The sequence below is a fragment of the Patagioenas fasciata genome, chromosome 1 (assembly GCF_037038585.1).
Source record: "Patagioenas fasciata isolate bPatFas1 chromosome 1, bPatFas1.hap1, whole genome shotgun sequence".
In the NCBI taxonomy this organism is placed as follows: Eukaryota; Metazoa; Chordata; class Aves; order Columbiformes; family Columbidae; genus Patagioenas; species Patagioenas fasciata.
Window position 1 is genome coordinate 183014054 of NC_092520.1, and position 16492 is coordinate 183030545.

The window sequence follows — 16492 nt, forward strand, 5'->3', positions numbered from 1 at the left end:
CTCAGGGGAAAATGATTTTACTTATAATTTTCTTATTTCCAAAGGAATTGGAAGAGTTGAAGAAATAAACTGTACTTTATAGTGGGTTCTGGCAGGGGGGAGAAGGGGTTTTCAAAATAAATTTATACATCCAACTGGATCTTGAAAATATTCCAACAGAGACTTCTGGGTTTTAATTACACATTACAATGCTGTACTTTTTCCCCCTCATCATCCTTTTATATAAACACTATGTACACTTCTATCAAACTTAAAAGGTGTTTCCCTTCAACCTAAAAGGAGTGGATTTCAAATGTATAATTTTATTCTCTGACATATAAATACAGCACATTTCTATTCTCCTTGCCTTGTCCATAGAAAACAAAAATGTGAAGAGGCAGATGAGACGAAGATGAGAATCTGTGCACTGGTTCCTCCAAGCCTCATTTCCTTGCCAGGAGACGGACAGGGACAACTTCATTCTGTGGGATGCTGACTCCATTTCTAGCTGCTCATTCCTGAGCTGTCAAACAGGCTGTTTCTGGGACCACACTAACTTGTCCCCCTCAGTACATGATAGCCAGGAAATAACACACTCCATTGATAGTGGTCACAGACAGAACATACAGGAAAGCTAACATAAAATAGATGTCTGATGGGATGGATGAAAGCAGAGCTCAGGAAAGCTACTGTTCTGTGTTCTAAATAGAAAAGAGTAAGATCTGATACCCCCCAAACTAATGACTCTAAGGGAAAAAAAAAATAATTTGGGCCTCTGAAATTCAATGCAGACATAAATGCAAGAGTAGCAGCTGCAGGGGCAGATTCAAGAAGAGGAACAATTCTAGGATAGGTAAGAAAGACCCGAGTCTGACCCAGCAGGAGGAAGGGCCACATTGCAAATAATGCCATGAGAAATATTATCAATATGTTGGCTAAAGAGTATTTAGGAATGTACTCAAGTCTGTCACTTGAATTTGCAGTAAGTACAAATAAAGTGAAGCTGTAGATCAAGAGCTGTTCCTTTCTAGTCCTTCTAACTCACTTTAATTTTTCAGGATTATTTCTGAATATTTTACGTCAGTGCTAATAAGGAACATTTCCATCATCCATAGAAGGATGTAGAAAGGACAAAAGAAGAGGGGAAAGTCTTTCGTATGTGTAAGACTTTGCAGGAAGTAAAATTTACTACTTGCTATGGAAAGATTTCTCCCAAAGTTACCTCACTTGAACTTGTCCCCTTCTCCTTCAGAGATCTGCAGGCTGTGGGAGGTACGGGACCCCAGAGCCAACCCTCACAGTAGGGTTCTTCAGCAAACACTGAGCAATTAGCTGAGTACAAGCATGTGCTCAAAATGCTTACCAACTTTTGTAATGCTGTTTGACAGGCATGTCTAAAATCTGCTAGTGAAGAGCAATGTACTCTGAGCAGAATGAAACACTCCACGTAATATCTGAAAAAAAGTAGTCCAGGGTACAGTCCTTCCCTGTAAAACCTTGACATATGGTACTGGCTGGGGACACCAGTAATGGAGATGAATCTGCTGTCAGTTTTATTCAAGGTGAATTCCCATCTATCCTGACTCCTCTGGAAAATTTGTCACTGGTCACCTGCCCCTATGGCTAGCTTCCCATCTTGAAAGCGCAGGTAGTACATGACTAAAAAAAGACAGTAGCCCCTCACACACAAAAATCCTGAATGTCAGAGGTGATTAAAAAGTCATTTATTAACTTCAGTAACACAGATGTGTCTCATGGGTTTTGACTTACATTTTATTATTGTGTTTTCAAATGTTTCAAAAGCCAGCAACTGTATGATGGAAGGTACCCTGATATTCAAGTGCTTGCTTCTTCAGAAGTTGTTGTGCTGAATGGGAGGTTTTTAGAAGGATATTTTTCATTCCAAGTTTGGTTAACTTCCTCGGGAACAAACTATACATCGGTACATTTTGCTATTGCTTGTTAGGAAACAAAAAAAATATATACCACTCTTGAATCAAATGTACAGCTGAGAAGGTCTACTCTGACAGGAACAATAAATTATTTTGTATATCCTGATTTGTCTATGAACACAAAATCATTTCTTGCTTATCTCTTTCAAAGGAAAACTACTATACCTGCATATTCTGCTTGAAGTGTAAATCTGGATTCTCCTCTCGTTTGTATAAGTGTAAATTAATTCTATCAAATTACTGAGTGTAAATCCAGTTAAAAGTCACAATCAAATTATGTTTGCAAAGTTAAACAGATTTTCTAAAAAAAACCCCAAACCTCTAAAATCAAATCTTTACCCACTTTGTGTTGATGAGACCATATTTCTACTCTATCTTTCACCTCAACTATTCAAGCTATTCTTCTATGCACTTGATGTTGTGGGTGGTATTTTTGAACGTGCTCACACGTCATACTAGATTTTAATCAAAACTGGCTTTCCATCAGTGTAAAACTGAAAATAATATATAGAACTGTCCCCACTTTGCATATTTGTTAAAAAGACCAGAGTCTGTTCCATTTTGCTGATAATAATTCTGTGTTACTGTTCAATAATGATATATACAAAACATAATTAACATTACAAAGTAGCTAAATTAACTACTTTTTTTTTCCCCAGGGAATTATGAAAAACTAGAAGAAAAAAACACAAGACAGTCTAAATACATATTTTCTTCAAACTGTTAACTTTCTAGTTCTCTTATTAGAAACTCAACCAAAGACAGAAGACCAGACATTCTGCAGAAACAAAATGAAAAAGAAGTGACAGGCCACCCCTTAAATATGTTGATTTTCAAGTGAAGTAGCAAGGATTGATCTACGGTTACATGTTAAAGCACTTTACATGCAAAAACATTATGAGAAGTACATTTGAAAAATGGTTCTTATTAAAAAAAATTAAAAATCTGTCTGCTGATACTCTAATACCTATGTAAGCAGATATCCAGTACTAGTCATAAGGAATGTTGTTAATTTTCTAACTCTCTTTGACCTTCATTTCTTTCAAACTACCCAGAAGGACAAAATTCTATTCTATGTATTTACAAAAGTATTTGGTATTAACAGGATTATTTTGCTAGTTTGGTTAAAGATACACATACAAGAGCTGTCTCAAAAAATCTTAGGCGTAAGTGCTTCCTGGCTTCTGTTTATTCCAGTCAGGTGCCACAGAATTTCTTCAGTTATTGAAGAATAAATTCTCCTTTTGGGATCAAATAGTATTTTCAGGTAGCTTTTAAATCACTCAGACATTTTATCTGATTGTACTGTCAGATAAGAAGTTGCAGTAAGTCATAAGAGTTACAAGAATTTACACCATGGGACTTGCAAAGTGCTCAGAGAGGTAGCTACAGCGTGTAACTCCACAGTGATGCTGAAATACTCCCTGGTGTTTCAGAGGTCTGGGCAAATCTCTAAACACTCACAAAAGACATTACAGAGATGACAAAATTAATCTCCCATTAATCTCCTGTGAACACAGGAGGTTTAATAACACAGCCACCACAGGCTCCTACCCATTAGCAAAGTCGCTAAGAACATGACACACACACAAAAATATATAAACTAATGCATGAGTTACCGTTTACTTACACAAATAGAAGTATTTGGAATGTGGGATTATAGTTTCACTTTTGATATTTACTCCTTTAATTAACAGCTTTTCCATTACCTCTTTGAGAAAGAGAACCAAATATGTGATTTTTTTTTGTTAAAAGAGTTAAAATTTCTATTGCATGATAAAAGTATTTCTACATATCCAACTTTAATATATGTGGTCTTGCACCTAGTCTGAAACTAAGGCTAAAATTATCATGGTGCCCATGTACAGCAGTGAATGCTACAGATGCCAGAAATATACATATGTTAGCATCTTGCCACCTCAGTTATCAGGACAGGCATCATTAAACATGTTGTGAAAAAGACCAATTTAGTCACTTCCATACTGTGGAGAAAAATAACTAACTTATAGAATTCTAACTTTCTTACTGTAAGCAAGGACATATCCTTTAAAAGGAACTAAGGCTCACCTACATTGGACTGAATTCAATCACTTGTTTTCCAGTGAGAAAATACGCAATCTTTATATTTAAAAAAAGAAAAATCAGTGTTTGTATTTACATTGGATAAAATGTCCTGACAACCAGGGCTGGACAGAGACCTCTGTGCTACCTCTCAAATAGCCTGAAATAGTTATTGTCTCTGATACGCTGGCTTAGACCCAGTGAAACTTCAATTCTTTTCAACCGTGGCCAAACAGCAATGGGAGCTCACCCTGCCTGCAAGAGTCAGACATGCTCTGAAGAAAACACCAGTACAGAAATGCCATAATACCTTGGCCCTTTGACCAGCTGTGGAAATAGCTGAGCAGGACCCTTGCAAAGCTGCAGCTCTGGGCTCAAATCATCCAACCCTCATAACATTTCGTTTGAGTCTGGCTTAAGGGATTGCTCCTCTCAGCTCATCATGTTGGGTCTGTTTATTCTCCATGGAGAGAAACGTACTCCTCTAGGGCCTGTTGCATCTCATACTACTGTAGATATTTGAAAGCACCTTGATGTCTCCATTGACTATAAAGACAGTAACTAAAACCTGCTGGAGATGTATACACAGTTGCCATCTATGACAGGCACCCGGGGTCCCTTTTCTTCACCCCAAGGAGAGTGGATGTGTTGAAGTGTCACAGCAGAAGAGGCAGGAAAAGAGCCTGAGCCAGAAGCCAGCCGCACTACCTATGAAGTCCTGTTGTAGTCCTGCAACCTTCTCCATGATCTGTTTTCTCAGATTGTCTTATATATTTTTGTGGTCATGACTTTCACATTTACATTTCACACACAAGTCTCTGTCTTCTACTCTGTCTCTCACCTGTGCTTTTCTCCCTGACCCATCCGCTAAATATGTGGTGCATTGCTCAGACCAGAGGAGACTTTGCACACTAGAAGGAGAGCAGGGCTGGGAGGCATCCAGGGTTTGTTGCAGAATGAAAACCAAAGCTAAAAAGTGCATGTACCCTTTAGCAACACTCATGTATAACTGTCTGTATAAGGTTCAACTGTCTGTGTTCTCCTCTTCACATGTCTGCCTGGATTATGTCTAATTGAATAAAGGTAGCTCTTGAGGGCAAAGACTCCTCAGTCCTTGATTTCTTTCTTATGTCCTACATAGGGCTTAGACAAATATTAAATTATAGTAATACTAAGAAGGCAAAGCCATCCCTTACAATTATGTAATTATTTTTCACAGAATTGAGAATGAGTTTCAAAACTCAACTGGTTTTCTCTTGTTGCTAAACACAGTATTCAGAGAGACAGTAAATGACTGCACTCAAAAAAAAAAAAGATGAGACTTCATTTGTGGTCTTGGTTAGCATCAGCCTCCAACAGAAATTTCTTAATACTAAGCTTTTTTCCTTTTTTTTTATCATTTTACCAGTTTCTTGCTAAGCTTACTAAATTAGAAAAAAAATCCGCAAAACAGAAAACACTATTAATTTCTAGAAACATGTAATTCCAAAGCATACTTCAGTCAAAGGATTGAGATCCTGATGGTCTTTACCTGTGATTTAATACTTTGCTGTCTCAACTTGACTTTATTGCAGTAGCAATGCAATGATGCTAGAACTACACTGTACATAAAACATGCCAACTTAGTTTTGCAGTCCAAATAACTTTAAATAAATAATATCTCCATCACACAAACATCAGTCAAAAATGCAATTAAAAAGAGCCTCTTACTTCTCGTAAAAATATGAAATGGTACTTGGGACAGGCTGTTTCAAATAAAATTCTTCCCTATATTCAGCAGCTACAAGGTCAGAGTACTGGAACTACATTTTTCAAAGTCAAAAGGATGATTTAATAATTATTTGGTATGAAGACAACTTTGTTTCTCTACCCTGCATACAATATAAAATTCAATATAGCTTGATAGATCGTGTATTTTCATTCACACTTTCATTACAGCCCTGTGAAGTACAATCATTTATTATACATTCTCTTGAATCTGCTTTGAAGCAGTAAACAAAGTGTAAAATGCAAAGGGAGAGAAAGGAAAGCACCAGAAATCTTACTAGAAAACAGTATTTCCTTTCTTATCCTCCTTGTTCTAACCATAAGCCACAGTGAGCACTGAACAGCGGTGAACATTAGAAAATAAAACTGAACCACAGGACTTTATGTGGCTTTAACGTCCTAGTACAGCAGTGATAAATTCTGAGTGCCACCACAGTGTCACCTCTAGGATAATTACTTCAAGCAATAGATACCTCATTGAAAAGAACAAAGTGTCTCAGAAATGGTCTTTGCTAGCAGAGTTAGTTAGCAGTATATTGGAAAGGACCCATCGGTTCTTCTCAAATTATTTGCTAAACTTCAGTTGAACAGTCTGACATGTCCAGGACTAACAGGAAAAGTCACTTAGGCCTTCAGTGCTCCTTTTCCTTGCTTCAGCCCAAATGATGTTATTCTTCACAGAGCATCAGGTGAGTTATTCACACAGGGCTCAAACCACAGACAAATGCAAAGGGTAGAGCACAGCATTACATGAACGAGGTTTTTGGCCAAATACTTGTGACCCAGATTCCTTTCTTAACAGGTAGATTCAAAAGAGCAGACATCAGGCAGGCTACAAGGAATCATCTCCCCAGTTAACCTCACTGGCAGAAGACATTGCAGTACAAGGACCTGTCACCAAAGTAAAGAAATGTTTACTTGAAAGTGGAATCTTACTAGCAAATAGTAATTTTCTTCTATTAAAATGCTGCAATGTATACCAGGTGTATACCTGATATTGTAAATGCTTGAAATATGGAAGTATTTCCTTACTGATTGGTCAAATTTCTCTCATCATCCTAACAGAAGCTTTGAATTTACAGAACGGCTAGCTTCCATTTCTTTGTTTGGTGTCATTTTTGCAGAAAACACCTAACTTTGGAGAGACACAAACTAGGAATAGAAATCAGCAATGTTTTCATAATAAAAGGCCAGTGGGCTTTTTGCAAAGTCACCGAGAATGGTGTTATAAAATGTACCTACAAACACCAATTGCAAATTAAACATTTATTTAACTTTACGTAGTCCTAGCTAAACACCATTTGCTCTAGTGGAAAAAGAGTGACTAGGCAGTCTCAGCAGCTAAAACAAAACATTAGGAATGTACCTGCATGACAATAAGAAGGTCAAACACCAAGATGAAAGAAGCCAAGAAGGCTCTTGAGACCTCATCACTTGGCAGAAATCCACGATTCAGCTTGTCCCAGCTGATCCAGTCAGTAGTGATGACAAGTACAACTACAGAGGTCAGAGTAAACAGAACTGTCCTGAAAGGGAAAAGAAATAGTTTCAGAGAGAATACGATAGTAATGAAGATGTATCGTTGAAGATGCATCATTCTATTTTATCTGTCTTCCAATGGTCAGCTAGTGCTTTATCAGTACTTTTCCAATGATGAAAAGAGATTGAAGAAAATTAAGTGTACAAACAAATCATTTAATTCAAAATAGGAAAGCAGTCACCTGTATCCTTAGTAAAAGGAAATTTAGTAGCTAGTACTAAGCACATTGCAAAATTAGGCTGCAATGTATCACTCTTGTTCTTCATTTCATATTTTTCATTGAATATGCAAACCAATTAAGTAAAATGATAAAGAAATACACTATAATAAGGTAACAAGGACTGTGTGACCTTGGCCAAATTAAAACGAACAATTTGAGAGAACATTTTCTAAGGCACCAAAGACATCAGAACATTTGCAAAGCCTTTTCTCAGCCATGGGAGCTATAGGACACGAACTGTGAAGTCTAATTTTTATATAGAAACACAGGTGTATGAAAGAAATTTTCATTGCACTAAATTAATCTCTAATAAAGTCTGAGGGTTGTAGAAGGATTTTGCTTTGTGTCTTTTAAGATGCCCTTTGTACAATTTTTCAACGTCTTATGTCATTTCTGAGAAGTCAGTGAAGAGTGAATTAGAAAAGTAATAAAGCTTCCATTTGAATGCTATGAGAATTACAGAAGACATATTTTACTAATTTATACAATTTTGCAATATGGTATTTAAGAAAGTATCTTTCTAAGCTATGTCCTCTGCATCATTTCCAGCAGCACATTGGTGATATCCTTCAGAGCTGGCAGCAATGACTGATTGAATCCTGGTTCTGTGGAAGGAGGCAAATTTACTGAGTAATTTGAGGGGGAGCAAGGCGCCTCCCAGCAGCCATAGCTGTCAGTAAATCTGTGCTATAATAGGGGCATATCAACATCTGAATGCGCACACAGAGCTAAATAATTGTGGCAAGGTGAAGTTTTTTTCCACAGCAATAAAATCTAATTTTCTTCAGCTACCAAGGGCTGTAAAACAATGTGAAGGATATTTCCCATGACATTTCCAAATGGGACAAATGCTCGGAAGAGTAAAAGAAAAATCTGTACACCAGTAGGCACAGGCTCCCAGTCTGTAGGCACTTCTTTTTATATATCGACCTTGACTGTGTTTGTGTGGGAAGGGAAAACAAATATGCACATAAGCAGTAGTGTACACATTTGGACCCCTAAACATCATTCTTACATGGCTTCATGGGCTGTGCTTCTTTGCAATATAATGAGACATAAAATGACTTGATTGCTACGACCTTTACCCTTGAACATATATTTTTATTCTTAATAAATAAATTCAGTTATATTTAACACTAGTTGGAATTGTAGCAGAACCCCTTGAGTATAATATCAGCATCTGGGACAGAAAGAAAAAAAATGAGGTATATTACACTGAATTAGACCTAAGCAATATTCAAGCTTGGTTATCCCCAAAATATTTGCTTAGCTACCATCTCACCTGTCAGTATCTGAACCTGATGGACTTTTCTACAGGCTCCATACCCAGAATGGCTTACTTCAGAAAGGTGATTCATTATGTCTCTTGAGACCTACAAGGGTTTTTTTTCCCACCTATTTCGTCTTTGTATCTGAAATGCACATGGAGGTAGATGTCGTCACTTTAGCTGAGAAGTTCTCCAGAAAGAACACAGTCCTCTGTGCTTGTCTGCCACCCAGTGCAGACAGGTCTGGCTGTTGGGTGCACTGATTTTTCCTGTCCTCATGCTGAGGAACTCACATCTCCCAGTGCACAGAGAGTTTAGAAACATGCATTTAGAAACATAATAGAAGTCTGCATAGTTTGCTATGGGAATCATGTACCCAGAAGTTATGCTCAACACTGTTCTGCTTCAGTCCTCTTGAATTACGCATTTACATTTTGGAGTAAGAGTTCAAAGCATGGAAGGTTGGACATTGGCACGTATGCAAGCAAAGGCAGACATATTTTTATGCATGCTTCATAAGCATGCATGCAAAGACCAATGTATGTGCTCAAGCCCTGATTTCCTTGAGGAAATGCATATGCACTTACAAAACTGCTTCGTTATTCATTCTGAAATGTCAAATAGAGAGAGAAGGGAGCAGAAAATGGGCTGCTAATAGAATAAGAAAATGTGAAACCAACAAAAAAGGTTAGAAATAGACTTTTGAAATCGTTGCATTAAAGAGCATAATTAGCAATCAGTTGTATTTTTGACCTATGATACTGGAACACAGCAAAATATTTAGTAAGCACTTTGGGAGTCATTAAAAAACTGAGTTCGTCTGGGTTAGAGTTCAGTTCACTCCTTGTGAAAGTACAGCATAGTGTGGCAGATGCACTTGACACCCCCACAACCAAACCACAGCCTCAGTGTCCTGGGGATTAAGAGAAGCTGAGGACTTCATTTAATTTGACATTAACTTGTATCAGATGAACCAATGTGAACTACCCTGCAATAGTTAGGCCAGTCTAGTTTGTCCTCTATCCTGCAATGCACATTACTGAGAAAGAGCTACATCTTCAAACTATTCACAGAATTGCTGTCTGGACCTCTCTGTCATCTGCTTACAGAAAGGCTATGAGGGGAAAGGCAAGAGAGGATTGACTCTTCTCTGTACCAGACACGAAGAAATGCAACTTCTTTCTGCACTTCACAGATGAAATACACTTCTATATTTCCTGTCTCATTCTAGCTTGCTGTATTGAATGATTATGTGCACTGGGTACCTATTCAGCTACAATAACCCACATTTTACAACCTAGCCACACTCTTCAAGATACAAGGTTGCTACGAAGAATAAAAATTTTAAAAATGTCTGCAAAAAACCACTGTCCAGACCAATTGCATACTGAGAAGTAAAAATTATTAGGTAGGTCCAGAAAGCCAGTCCTGTGCTTATCACTGCCAGTGATGATCTAAATCCCTAGTTCTACACCAAACTGAAAGAAAGCTTGAAAAGAGGGACTTTTTACTGCCGGGAACCTCTCAAGAAGTAGGTAATTTTTTAGACTGTATCTCTATAATATTTGACAGCTAGGACTGAGTTTGGTCTTGAATTTGTTAAACCAAGTCATTCATGCCAAACTGAATCCACACTGCTGGCCCGTGTTTTCCAGCAGATCATTAATTTTGTCCTCACACTCTTAGCAAGGGTCAAACCAGATGTTTTTAGCTTCTGCACCTTCCCACAACAGCACTTACTTGGACTGTAAGCTTTGACAAAGCTGACCAGCCACTTAGTATCTATCACCCAGCATATTCTATGATACAAAAGGTTATGCACAATATCGGCCAAGAGCTTGAGCAGGTTTTTGTCATTGGTGGTTGCTGCAGACAATCCGTCATGGCAGGCAGGGTCATAACCTCAACTTTGTAGGCTCTGTCATGTAGAAATGCCATTTCAGGAGCAGAAAGGCTGTGACACCTCATTTTTTTTCTACGCGACTACAATCAGTAGTAAGTACAGAACATCCACATGCAATGAGCCACCTTCAACAAACTATGCCAAGAACCTGGCATTAATTTAACTACAATGTCTTCATACTGCCATCTTAGTGTCCAAGAAAGTAGCCATCTTCCTCGGAAGTCTGGGCAACCCAACCTCAATGAGTTGTTTGAAAAGCACTTAGAGGAGAGGAAATTCAGTCCTGGTGTCACACACTCCCATCACAGGTGTCATCCACAGCTTTGCTCTGTGTGATTTCTTGAACTTTGAAAAAGTCTGAGATGCTGGTCAAATATGAATCTTCTGTTTCCTCAATGGTGGTCATAGTTATGTGAATAGAAAAAGGCTGTCACTGCAGCATAACGCAGATCATAGTGGATTAACAGGTTTGCATGTATTGTTTGGAAAACAGGACATCTTTGATTGAGGGCAATCCAGTAAACAGGTGCTGGCCTGCATTCTAGGCAGTGCTGCATATTCCCCGCTGTCCCTGTTGTCTCTGTCTCAGTCCAGAAATCTTTTTGGATATGCCAGTAATTTTCACTACATGCTTATAGAGCATGCATCTGGCTGCTTTGCTATGAGAGATCACAGACTTCACTTGTTCACCTAGGTACAAGCTTCCTAAACCCTGTGCACATCAAGCCAGCATGCAGCGCCCCACACGGCTTCTGCTAAAGAAGGAACTTTGCTAACAAGACCATAATAGGAAACAGTGGGTTCCATTTTCCTGTGAGAGTCCATACATATCTACATCACCCACAAGTGCAGTGGTCATCATGCCTGTTATCTCAGCCCTGTTTCGGCCTGTTGGGATGAAAACATTGCGCCCTTCTCTTAAACACTTCTTGCACTTCAAAAATCACAAAAAAAAGTTATTCCCAGGCTTTCCGTCACTCTGACTCTTGTATACAATGCCTGAGCTGTCACTTGGTACATGACAACCAGAGATCAGGCTGGAATTTCCTAAAGATTCTTCAGATAAAAATCCTGTTGCAAAGGAAGCTGGCTCTTCATCATCCCTCCCTTGCCAGTGTTCTCTCCTCACTCTCTGAGGAAAAGTCTCCTCGTGGGGCTTTCTGAGAAATTTCTCTTCTGGTGTCCCAGTGCCCCAATGCCTTGCACACCACAGTCTGGCACAGCTGTGGTGTGCAATGGTGAACAAAAACTAAGAAAACTTAAATCAGATACATATGCACATTAAATAAACAAGACATACTTAAAAAGCATAATGAAAAAAATAACCTGGACACAAAGACCAAAGACACAAAGCCAATGCGCTCATTCCACCACAGCAAAGTAGCAGAAGAAAAAGATGGCAAGTTGAGGCAAACACATTCCCTAGAAAATAAAATGAGAATAGTGCGTATTCGCGTGAGCAGAGCTGTGCCCTTCTTCAGCAGACAATACACTAAAGTTAAAGTGCCAGGACTACCTGCTTTCAGTCCACTTCAAAATTTTGAAGATAGGGTGGGATTTCCTAAAAAGGTCTTCCAGAAGTCTAAGGTAAATCCTAAATGTTCAGTGAAAGAAAACAAAACCCACAAAACCCAGTGGAGTAAGTAATCCATCCAGTGCTGTGAGGACCTAAATTTTTTTTGAGGATTCTTTGCCAGGATCTTTCCCCAGTAGGTATTTCTTTTCCTACACTCTGGGCTACTTAATGGCTGACATCACTCAATAGTGGCAAAAGCAAAGGTGACCTTTCTTATTGCCTCCAAGCAAGCCTGGTTTGTTTCCATTTCCAAGTGGTAGGGACAATCTGAGTTCCTCAGCTTCCTGGGACATGAGGAGCTGAAGCTGCCACATTGCATGCTGGACATAACTGTCTTAACAAGTTAATTCCCAAAGAAGTTTCATTAGTTCTGTCTGGCACTGAAGACTCCAAAGACTCTGCACATTCCCCTACAGTGCTGTTTTGACAGTGCTCTCATCTTCCTGCAGACATTGTCCTTGCCCTGGCTGACTTGTCTGTTACTCTTCTCTTTATTCTTTCACCTGCACAATGAACAGTTTATGACCTGCAAGTTCTTTATGAACAGGATGAACCCAAATTTGTCTGCAGAGAAAAGAAAAAGATGCTCTTGGTAATGCAGTTGTTGTTCTATGAATATGTAACTGCATTCAGATAAATCAGTAATTCTCTAGATCAATAACCAGCAAGAAATAAAGACCTTCTCCCACCGTAAGACAGCCGTCTGGGAACTCCTTTTCAAAGAGCATGGCAGGGAACATCACAGTTGAGTCTGTGCAGCCTGGTGTGCAGCCTGTTTGCCACACAGGGGTTTGCAGTCTGTCTGCTCAAAGGGAAATCCCACCACTGCCTTTGGAAATGCCATTAGCACCATCCCATGCCTTTTGCATTCCTTGCCTGGAGAGAGCACTGTGTGCCAGAGCAGCAGATGGACTCCTCCAAAACACAAAGTTGGGCTCTGGAGGAAGAGTTGTGAGAGACTAAGCCAGAAAGGGAGAGGAAGGAAATATCCATGCTTTGCAATCTACTACAACCAATGTCACGTGTTGATGCAAACCTAAGATTTTCTGGCTTTATTTCAGGGGGAAGGAGGTCCATATCATTTAGTTTTGCTTTAATTCCAAAATAACAGTACTGCTACAATGTTTTTCTGGCTACATCTATAAACTGCCCACGAAAATGCACACATCCTAATGGCTCAGTAATACCATGGGCCATGACAAAGGCAGTTCAAACTGGAAGGCTGGCTTGCCAGTGCTGCTTCATTAATTCAGTATGCCAAGGATGAACTTACTCATATTCTCAGAAGTCTTGGCTGAGAGAAGACACGTGTTGCAGTGATCCTGGGGCATGGCTGCTTGGGGAAACCCTCTACTGCTGTTTTGCATGTCCTGCTCCTGCATCAGGAATTCCCTAGGCAGAGTCCATGAGGCCCTGACTCATCCTCTTGCGGCCCCAGTGTGGTACCGCAAAACCTTTCAGAGCACATTCCCTCCAGACGCATGACAGAAGGAGCTTTGACTCCATCCAGCCACATCTTCAGGAAACAGTCTGTGTTATTTGTCTGTACTGAGTTGAAAACCGAACAAAACAGAATTTGTCCCTGGAAAGATAAAGACAAGCTAAAAAATGTATACAAGTTCACAAAGCATTTAATGTTGGAAACAAGAACTTTTTCCAGTCTGAGTCTCCTGATTCTTGACGTCTAAACCAGTAGGGTAAAGTGTACCAAAACCAAATTCTGGTCTATGATGTGACCTCATTTCTCAAACCATCACATAGTGAAACTGAAGTTTTTCACTGCTCAGATATAAAATACAATTCTTTGCACAACCATACATAAGGGAAAGAAAGTACTACGTTCAATTTACCAGTAACTTTGAGCTGTTCATTGTTAGAGCTATTTAGAATTTTCTCCTATCTTGCATGACCCTCTGCTGAATCTTCTATGAAGCTGCAGCTTTGATGATCAGATAGCAAGAGTTCTGCTAAGGTCAACTGAAGAGATGAAAGACAAAATGTAACTGTTTTCCTTATCTTCATTCTGTCTTTTCCAAGAGGCAAAAAGCAGTATCTTGCACTTTGACTACACCTCTTCCAGAAAACAACAAAACCCCACCAAAACAAACAAAAAACCCACACCACACAGAAAAACCCAAACAAAACCCCAAACAAAACAACACAAACCAAAACAAAACTGAAAAACCACCAAACTACCTGCGCTCAGTCAGAAGTAGCTCCTAGATTTGTATGACATAGCACTGTGAGAACTTTCATCACACTTTCAAGCATAATTGCCACTAAGCTAGGTTATTTAAAAACTGTTAAGCATCACTAATAAGCACTCCAGATATTGCTTTATACTATGTACATTAGGGACAGAAGGACACATTAATAAAGAAATGAGATCATAAAATCTGCATTCCTATCCTTGTATGTTAACAAAATGAATACATATACCTTATAAAATATATAATATATATGTGAACTACTAAATAAAGAAAATTACCTAGCATATAGTCTAGGTATATTTAAACTCTATATAAAATCATCTAGAGGTTAATCAGCATTCATCAAAACATTTGGCTTCAGATGGTGCTCTAGGAAACAGAAATGCAATTCTAATCAATATTTTATAAATTGCTATTTATATTTTCAGTTGCAGTGGTTTATATTGTAATTTTTTCATTAATATGCCAAAATACTTAAAAATTTTACTGCTCTTGATATTTAAAAATGCTTTCCAGTCCTCAGGAAAGAAAGATCATCCATCAAGTTAAATACTATCCATAATTTTTAATCCCAGAATCAGCACTGGCCAAACATAACGTCCCACTGTGTATTATAACTATAAAGAACAATGCTACTGCAGATGTTCATATGCAAATGCCAACTTTTTATTTCACTTGTTTTAATTAAGAAGGGTTCTGTTATTAAATCTGTCAAAAATAGCAACTCTAAAACCATTTACAATAAAATATTTAGTCTGCCTGTTGCTTGGTGTCAGCATCACTTCTGCAATTAAGCAAGTGTAAAGGAGAGATGCTCTGCTGGTAAAAAGCAACTGGGTTCTCTGGAGCAGCATGGATTCAAGCCTCCAGCTGGCCACTGCTCTCCTGCCCCAGCTGAGAGAGTGTTCTGAAGGGAGACAGAGCTCTGCCTTTATCAGCAGCTACTGCAGTGGAATGGAGTAGTGCAGTGCCACAGAGTGACACAGCTGGTGCTGAGGACCCCATAAGAGAATCATAGAATCATTTTGGTTGGAAGAGACCCTTAAGATCATCAAGTCCAACCATAACCTAAATCTATCACTAAACCATGTCCATAAGAGTCTCATCTATACGTCTTTTAAACACCTCCAGTGATGGTGACTCAAGCACTTCCCTGAGCAGCCTGTTCCAGTGCTTCACAACCCTTTCTGTGAAGAAATTTTTCCTAATATCCAATCTGAACCTTCCCTGGCACAACTTGAGGCCATTTCCTCTTGTCCTATCACTTGCTACTTGGGAGAAGAGACCAACACCCTCCATGCTACAACCTCCTTTTAGGTAGTTGTAGACAGCAATAAGGTCTCCCCTCGGCCTCATTTTCTCCAGTGTTTGCATCCTGTGGGCTGAGCTGGGCACCCATCCATAACTGCAGCTTACTAGATGGGATCCCAGAGAGCAGCTTCCACTTCAGTTGCACCCAGAAGTAATTCCATTTGCGCATCCCAAGATCAATCCATGCTGTGAACCAAAGGGCAGGTGGAGAGACAACTGGGAGATCCTCTTCAGAAGTGTGCTACTGGCGTGAACTGGTAATACAGATATACCCTAGAAGAAGTAGTTCACAACAAATACCTAGGAATATTTGGAAAATTAACTACACCGAATCACTTTTGTTAAAATACGGTGCTTGTTCCCCTGATCGGGACAAATATGTGGTAGAGAGATGGAATAATACTACTGCCAGATTTCGGAGTTTCACATCCCCATGGCAAACTCTGCAGGCAAAAATAAGTAGTAGAAAGTGTAGTAACATGGATTACCATCAAAAAGACTTAATTATCTGAAGTTAAATACCAACTAGAAGAAAATGATTTTTAATTCAAACTGTGAATTGTATTACGTTTTTTAAATCTTGCCATCACAATAGTGTACTTCTGACTCCTAGCCTCTAGTAGGAACTAATGGGTAAGTAATTCAGTATTGGCTGGTAGCTTCTAGTTCCAAAATATCTGTTCTGAAATTGCAAGTTCTGAAATA

General features: G+C 39.0%; 1 protein-coding gene across 1 annotated transcript in view; it reads right to left on the reverse strand.

The window, feature by feature from the left end:
* The window catches only part of TMEM117 (transmembrane protein 117), a 204063-nt gene that overhangs the window by 33627 nt on the left and 153944 nt on the right, over positions 1-16492 (reverse strand). Inside the window, exon 6 of the mRNA XM_065854241.2 lies at positions 7126-7285. Within this exon, the coding sequence (XP_065710313.1) occupies positions 7126-7285 (160 nt within the window). The remainder of the gene's footprint in view (positions 1-7125; positions 7286-16492) is intronic.